Here is an 8,637-nt window from a genome sequence, read left to right as displayed (position 1 = left end):
TTAACAAAAAGTGGAAAGATTAAAGAAATGTTGTACTCCAATAACGACACGTATCTAAGTGGTGGGAAGTGGAATTACTATGCCTCAATTGATATTTAGAAATAAATATGCCAAATATTAAATTTTGGTCATTTTCTCCTATCACTATGTTTTTCCTCTTTACCACCTATCCTACCCCCTTTATTCTTCTTTAACCACGTGTTACCTCAATTCATGATGAATAAATTTATTTTCTTTAAAAGTTTCTAAATGCATTGTGACAAGAAGATTGTGGTGAGATAGCATCAATGGACACACACCCACCAAAAATCATCCATATATTTTTTTGTTTACTCCTCAAAAACATGAAATAGGTGTAGATGTATTTTGGTTATAGCTTGGTAGATCAACGTCTCTTGGAGCGAAAGTTTGACATGATTCTCCCCAAAACCATCACATTTGTAGATAAACCTTTGATATCAAAATCATATGTTTCATTTAAAAACATAATTGGGTTCATTAGGTAGAAGATGAATGTGAATCTCTTCATAGTCTTAGAAGCAAAAACTTTTGCATCTCTACCGTTGAAGAAAAAACAAGTTAGGGGAGGAATGTGAACACTCAAGAATGGTAATTAAAGGATCAATATTGGTTGAAATAGATAAAAAAGGGAATTCTTGTAGAAAACAAAAGAAAAGGAAAAAATATAATCTAGAGCACAGAACAAAGGGTCAAATAGACAAACGGTAGAAAACTTTTGTAACAAAAAGTGACAAACCTTCAAAAAGGAAATGAGCTGCAAAAGAATATCCATTTTTCTCTACTTTTACAAATATTGATCCTTTAATGACCATTCCTTTGATTTTCTACATGATAGAAGAAAGGGTTAAATAGACAAAAGGTAGAACCCTTCTCTAGTAAAAGGTGTCAATCATTCAAATAGGATGCATATGCTACCAAAGAAGCAAGATCTTCCAAGTGAATCCATCTAGCACCACTGAAGAAGTTACAGAAAGAGACCTTTACAAAGATGAGAGGATGAAGGCCCAAACATAGAGGTTTGTTCATGATTGAAGCAAAAAAGTATAAATAGGATTGTCATAGCTAATAATAAAAGGGAAAGATTTTAAATCCACTAATAAGAAAGAATTATTACAAAAATAAGAAAATAAAGTTTGAGTACTAATCTTGTTTTCATTTAAACCACCAAAGTCTTAGATCTTAAATAAATGGTCTCAACATTAGAATAATCATACACTACCTAAAAATGACAAAGAATTGATCTTTAACTTAAATAAGCAAAAACTTAACACTGTTTATACATGTTGATAAGGAAAATGAACAAAGACTTAACATTATTTGTACATAGTGATAAGGAGAATTGTGATGATCCACAAGTTGGTAGAAGAAATAATAAAAAAAAGTAAAAACACTAAAAAAAAAACGAAGGTGTAATCCCATGAATTTCAGTCCTCATTTATAAAGCTTAAATGCCATTAAAAGGGATGGCATTATTGTTATGCTTTTCAACCATTACAGATAAATTAGTTATAATTTGCAAAAGGGATGGCATTATTGTTATACTTTTCCACCATTACAGATAAATTAGATATAATTTACAAAATTAATGGTTATAAAAATTGATATAAAATAATAATAATTTTTAATATAAAAATTATTATCACTGTTTAATAAAGATTATATTATAAAATTTGATCACTATTTTATAAAGATTATATTATCACTATCCAAAATTATAATGTAATCATTTTTAACCATGTAAACAATATTATCAACCATTTGATTCGTATAAAATAAATTAATATTAATATTAATGTTGATAAAAGAAACGGTCAATAGAGAGAATACTCAGTTAAAACCAAAAAATAAGTTTATGCAATCGATCTTACTTCCTTCCCAACAGCTAAATAATAACACTAAAGATGTGTGAGAATATTAGAGAAATCTACTTTATTGAAAGCTAATTCAGATCGCTCTTCAATTACGATGATAAATTTTTGGAAATTGAAGTTTTTGGTTGTGTCGTGGAATAGATGGCAAATTACCAAAATTCAAAACATGGAGAAGAACCCAAATTTAATCCAGTGTCACCTCTATGTGGCATGGAAGACCCCCATAAAGGTCCACAGCTCATAGTTTTGTATGCTAGGATGTTCTGAATTTTTTCATTGCTCCAAAAATAACTGAAAAACCGAAGGTTTACACTTTCTTTCACTTCTTTTCCATGTACAGAATTGTGTAGATGCCAGACATGCTTGAACATGCCCAATAAGCAAGTGTACATAATCGATTTCGTGGGAAGTATAGCCAACTGTTTTGTTCAATGCTTGATTTTCCCAGTAACTTTCATAAGATTTTGTCCATTCATCCAATAATCAGAATACACTTCAAATACAGTTAGTTCTGTCTCCAAGCACTACCGCACAAAATCAGCGCCAATGCAGCTGATTTCATAACTACGTTCCAAGGGATGCCACGCTTCCCTTTTCTCACTAATCCCTTGACAAATGGCCACAGATTTATCACCACCCATATACTGCAAAAGTACTCTGCAAATAGCTTGTCTCTAAATATATGATATCTGCCTGACACAAAAATTACAGATCCAGAAACAATGGCTGCCAAGTTTATAAATAACACTGTGGTTGGCATAATGAATAATGAAGATGAATCAAATGTGAAGTCACTCTCACAACAATCATCCTCGTCACCAGTTCCCTTGGGGGTCACTACAAAAGCTGTCTCAGAAACCCTTAGTAACTTCATCAAAACGTCGAACGTGGCAAGTAAATATGGAGATAAACTCTGGATCAGCCACACCCTTTGGTTATTCCACCATTCTCTAATAGAACCGCCAATGCAAAGAAATTCGAACAGCTTAAAGCCATATATTGAAACGAACAGTGCAACTGCAATTGCGAAGGCAGGGTTCGAAATCTGCAATATAAAAAATTCATGAAACTCAGGATCAAGTAAATTAACGAAATGATGAAGCTATATAATGCATGGATGCTTAGTTAGTTGAATTCACTGGTCTTACCGCGGGCAAGAATGATTTGCCACTTAACAGACATAAAGCTGGCAATATTGCATAAAAGAACGTTGCCACTGACAAGAATCCCCATAGAGTGAAATAAGCATACACCATCCTCTGGCGTACCATGATGTTTCTGTCAAAACCCAGAAAGGGGCATAATTTGCTTAAGAATATTTCAAGCAGCCCAGTAACCCATCTCCTCATTTGCACAAGACTGTCTGGACTATTTGACGGTGCAGTTCCCAGGAAGGTTGGCTGTTCAGGTATGCAGAATACAGAATGCCAACCCAGACAATGGATTTTGAACCCAGTCATAACATCCTCAACTGTGGATCCATACATCCATCCCACCTGCAAAGGACAGTACAGAAACCAGCTGTTTGTCTACTGCAATTTGTTTATACAGTATTTGTGCAAGATATGAAATTCAAGAAGAAGACATCAAAATTAGAGAAGGGGAGATTTCATAGTCATAAAAGCTATTGAAATATCCCATATCTGACTGTGTATAAAATACGCAGAAATACACAATGCACGCACAATACCTACCACATGGAAGGCTAAACGATCAAGTATATTCACCACATAACAAATTCACCATTATGTAGACAACATTAATCTTTCTAATTAAGCAGAGGGACATCTGTCATACTTTTCACACGAAAGGAGGCTAAACAATCAAGCATACTAACCATTATATTTTGTACACAGGTATATAAAATGCAGTCACAATACATTCCACATGAAGGGAAAGGAAGTATAAACAAAACAAACATACTCAACACATAACCAATTCATCAATTCACCATTATGTAGACATCAATTTGTCATTTTATACAGAGGGACACATGCAATACATTCCATATGAAAGGAAGGAAAGGCTAAACAATCAAGCATACTCACTGAACAACTAATTCATCATTATATTAGCAGACACCAATCCCTTGTAATTGTCATCTACATTGAACAACCAAAGCTGATGCTGGGGCTGGGCTTTGCGTGATCATAAAACTCTTATTTACATTGAATCCAAATGGTACATTAAATATATGGAATATAAGCTGCAAAGTTATAACAGTGAGGTGTTTTACATTTCTGTGAGAGTTTTGCATCTTTGTATTCTTACCAGTTATATCAAGGAAGGTATATGGCCTACCTCTTTGCCCCAGGCAGTGTTGGATTCATAGCGGCAGCTAGCAACATTCAAAGCCTCATCTATAGCCGACGAAGGAGAAGGGACGCTGTATTGGGTACCTCTCATAACTGTCTGAGCAGATGCTGCAAGGGCAGAAGATAGTCCAAATATACTTGAAAGACCCTTCAAAGACCAGGAAGATGCTTTCAGATCATGAAACACTGTCCAAAAACCAGATGAATTTACATTATTATCTAGCAATATTGTATCATAATCAATAACAGGGGCTAAGCTTTCATTTCAATTTCAGGACTGACTGGAGCATAAAGAGGTCCATTAAACACTGTTCTTCTGATATTAATACAAAGGATGTCTAGAGGTTAGGTAGTAATTGAAACAGAAGGCTCAACGTTGCAACTGACATAGGCTAACCAGGCTAAGAATCCTCACCTTTTGCATGGCTATGAACTTGTCTTACATCTTTGTTGTTATATTGGTCTGCAGCTGGGGGTACTCCATATAACGCTTTTCTTCGATGGAAGCAGCCTGTTCCACAATAGATGGCACCTTGGAGTCCATTCATCCCTCTGGCTAGTGTCTGTGTATAGAATACCCATCTTTAGTATACCATCTTGATCAAAGCTAAAATGCTATGATAGTAGGATTGCTAGCAGCCTCGGTTCATTTAAGTTCAGATTCATGACATGTGGGGAGAGGCAAAATCTGTTAGACGCAAATAGTTTTGCAAGACAGTTTTTTCAAGAAAAGTTTTAGGAGATAATATAAGATAGTTTTCATATATATATGTGTGTGAGAATTAATCCGGCATATTATTTATACCCACCTTACCTAGCATCATTTAATGGCCTATAAACAGAAACATAAAACTATGGATGAATTAATACTTACGCTCAGAAATATTTTCATCTGGTTTCCAAAGGGATCATCCTTGATGCTTCTATAGAATAACTGTGGAAACTGAACAAAGCCGCAGTCTCTTTCAGACTTACAATCCAGAAAAAAGCACATAGCATGTTGAATGACCTTGGAGTTGTTCACAAACATATCGCAGTCAAGATTGAGTATGAAAGGTGAGTTTGTCATCACTCCGGACACTCTTGCCTGAAAGAAATATCAATGCCATTATAAGAATAGATTTATTTCAAAATATATTGAATCCAATAATATTGCACTAGATTTATATTAATTTTTTTCCTTATTTATTTTACAGAAAATAATAATTAAGGTCACTGTTCTTGAGTGGTAAATCACAAATTTGTTTGAAATAGAATTACCATAACATTCATTGCACCAGCTTTGTAATGGTGATCAACTTTGGGGTGTTTTTCTCGAGCAACATACACTACATGAGGAAGAATATCTCGTTCATCTCCACTGTTTTCATAAATAACCTGTCCATACATATTACTTCATGAGAATGATGAGAATGTTGCTAAAAGAGAGAAACAACAATTTATTTATTAATAAATTTAGAATTATAAGAAAAACACTAATAAAAAAATGTTTATTTTAACTATAAACTTTAAGAATATTTTAAGATTTATAATACTAACTTCTTAGAATTGAATTTTTTTTTTTTCTATTAAATTCTAAAATATTTTATAAATTTATATCTTAATTAATTTTAATATCTATTTATTTTATAGAGAAGAAAATAAAAATGAAAATAAGATATTTATGAGACTATATATCTATCTATATCATCAATGATTTTCATCTTGTCTATGCAATTTTAGATATTGTTTGAATCTACAAAGTAATTAATTGGATCTAGGATGATTTACTTTCTTTCTTTAAATAAGTTATATTCCACATGAATATCATGAGTCAATGTCATGGGTTCTCATACAATGGGTCAATACCATGAAATTATTTTTATTTTAACATTATTTTTTTATTAATTTTATTTTATGTTGATCAATTAAAATAAATCACTCAGGGTTATTTTTATTTTTATTTTATTTTAAGTGAATTAAAAGAAAAGACAATTTTATAACAAAAACTAAAAAATAATATATTAAAGAATATTATATTGTTTTTTAAAATAAAAATATTACATTTTAAAATATTATATTCAAATTTTAGAGCCCAAAAGTGCCCATGTATATTGACTATTATGTACAGGATAAGACAAACAATACAACATCTCTCTACCTTTCAGTCCAAACACATATATAATTCATAAATTTTACCGTACCAATATATATCTATCTCAAATACGGATCTAAGATGAGCCCAGAGAGATCCAATTTCTTCACCCAATTTTTTTTATGAACTCACATTATTTAAATGTTTTGTATAGTTAATTTTTTTATAGATTTTATAAAAAAAATTATTTTAATAGACATGAGAAAAATTTCAACTTTGATGAGACACTCTTACACATCATATTGGGCTATACAATTAGAAAAATTAGATTGAGCATCAACTCAATAAGCTTCTTGACTCAATAAACTTCTTTACTTAATAAATATTTTGAAAAAGACATTATTTTTTTATTAATTAAAACATTATAAATAAATAAATTTAAATTAAAATATATTTTAACTTACATAAAAAAAAATAAACTTAAATAATTGTTCGCTAATTAAAAATCTATATAATCCCAAAAATATAGGTCTTTCAAGTGGACCTTAAATTTAAAAAATGTTAACAGCTATGGAGTGTTAAATATCATCACCTTGACTACACTCGAGTGGTTGCGGATGTCTGAACTTCTATGGGCAAAACCATCGGCAACATCATGAGATATGGAGTCTAATGGGACTTCTCCCGTCGCAGATGCTTTCACAATCCTCCTCTTCATATCCTCATATTCATCCTTACAAAATTCAAAATTGATATTAAAAATAAATAAATCAATTATATATTTTTAATATAAAAGAAAAAAGCTATTTTTATTTCTATTATAGATTTGAGAATGTGACATATATAATGTAGGCTAAGCTAATTTGACTAGCAGAAGGCCTTGGCAAAAAAATATGTTTTTAATCTATAGCATATTCAAATTATTAGAAGTTCAATCTTTTGATATGAATTTTGGGGGTGATAGAACAATGGGAAAAAAAATATATATTGTATATCCAAACTATTAAATGTTCAATCCCCTGACAAGCTCAAATCTTACTAAATAAATTTAAAAAAAAAATTGACTAGCAAAAATACAACTCAAATTAATTGATCAATTAATTTTCCCTTTCCTTTCGTATAAATTTCAAAATATTCTTTAAATCAGCAATCAAGTTAAAATTAAAACATGGAAATCTAAGAATACCTTCATCTCCTGCCATTCTTTGAGAAAATTCGGATCAGATTTCTTGCTATGATGGGGATTTTGTCTGTAAAAATACATAAATGGCGCCCTTGTCTCTATTTCAAACTTTCGGCAGAACGGTACCCATCTTTTGGCAAATCTTATTGTTTCTACCATGGAGTAGAACGTGATGGTAGAAGCACCGTCGTCTGAGATATAACATGCAAATTTTTGGACTGGATAATCAATTGCAAGTACTGAAAGAACGGTGTTGGCAGTGATTATAGGAGGCTCCTTGAAAGGATCTGCTGTGGTGATAATTATGTCTACAGGAGGAAGCTTTGAAGCAGATTCTGCACTATATCTAAAACATAAAAGAAAAAAGACAGGTAAACGATCCATATCAAACTGAAACTACCATATTTGAAACAATTGAAAAAAAGACAAAGACATGTACTTCATTTATATTGTTTAAACAAAATAATTTCTCTCTTAAACAGCAGAAATTCTCTCAAAATATTCTCGGAATCTGAAATCTACATAAAATTGCCCTATTTAATGTATCTTTCTTATGCTATTCACCTTTGTACAAGCCTCTCTGGGTATGTTTTATAGTCAACAAACAGCCATCTCATGTTCCATTCAAGAATCCACTGGAATGCAAACCAAATCTCACAGGCAAAAGCTACAATCCAAATGTTATAAGATTGATCAAGGGGATTCAATACACGATAGCCCAGGAAGGATAGCATAAGCAGCAAGTGAAGGCAAGCATAAACTCGACATCGTTTGGGTTTCTCTACAATTTTTTCATACAGAGGAAGAGAATTCATGGCCATCCTTTGGTTCTCCATTCTCATAGTTAGACTGCCATATACAAACACCAGTCAATATCAGCATAGAAATGAAAAGGGTTGGTTTATTTGATTATCACCATTGTCCCCAGTTGATTTATATAGGAATTTTCAATGAATTATAGCCTTATATCCACCTGCACCTCTAGAATACTTCTAGAGAACAGTGGATCCTGCAGGATATTGTCGGTTTCTGCACTATTTCTAAGTCTCAAATAATGACAAACTTAAATGGGTGGCAAAGAGCCAAGTGGACACGTAAGTGAATTATCTGTGAGGAGCCTAGAGAAAGGCAGGATTGCTACAAGGACTACCTGACAAGATTGCGTGGAGGATT

At 32.2% G+C, this 8,637-nt stretch overlaps 1 protein-coding gene across 1 annotated transcript; it reads right to left on the bottom strand.

Moving 5' to 3' along the window:
- Nucleotides 1–2,283: 2,283 nt before the first annotated feature.
- On the bottom strand, nucleotides 2,284–8,434 carry LOC149211979 (cellulose synthase-like protein H1). The gene is made up of 9 exons (XM_089391638.1): nucleotides 8,029–8,434; nucleotides 7,468–7,810; nucleotides 6,874–7,014; nucleotides 5,468–5,584; nucleotides 5,082–5,294; nucleotides 4,623–4,770; nucleotides 4,194–4,393; nucleotides 3,041–3,388; nucleotides 2,284–2,937 (listed from the first exon to the last, which is right to left on the bottom strand). The coding sequence occupies exons 1-9, from the start codon at nucleotides 8,304–8,306 to the stop codon at nucleotides 2,398–2,400; spliced, it is 2,328 nt and encodes a 775-aa protein (XP_089247764.1). The 5' UTR covers nucleotides 8,307–8,434; the 3' UTR covers nucleotides 2,284–2,397.
- Between the last annotated feature and the right edge of the window lie 203 nt (nucleotides 8,435–8,637).

Source organism: Pinus tabuliformis, chromosome 1_1 (genome assembly GCF_031772625.1).
Source record: "Pinus tabuliformis cultivar Carrire ecotype Pingquan chromosome 1_1, CPIR1, whole genome shotgun sequence".
In the NCBI taxonomy this organism is placed as follows: domain Eukaryota; kingdom Viridiplantae; phylum Streptophyta; class Pinopsida; order Pinales; family Pinaceae; genus Pinus; species Pinus tabuliformis.
This window is presented reverse-complemented; position numbering and strand designations above follow the sequence as displayed.

Coding starts and splice junctions, on each gene's coding strand:
- LOC149211979 (XM_089391638.1), bottom strand. CDS start 8,306: ATGAGAATGGAGAACCAAAGGATGGCCATGAATTCTCTTCCTCTGTAT. Junction 5,295..5,467: donor CTGGTGCAATGAATGTTATG/GTAATTCTATTT, acceptor TATTTCTTTCAG/GCAAGAGTGTCCGGAGTGAT. Junction 2,938..3,040: donor GCAAATCATTCTTGCCCGCG/GTAAGACCAGTG, acceptor TTTATATTGCAG/ATTTCGAACCCTGCCTTCGC.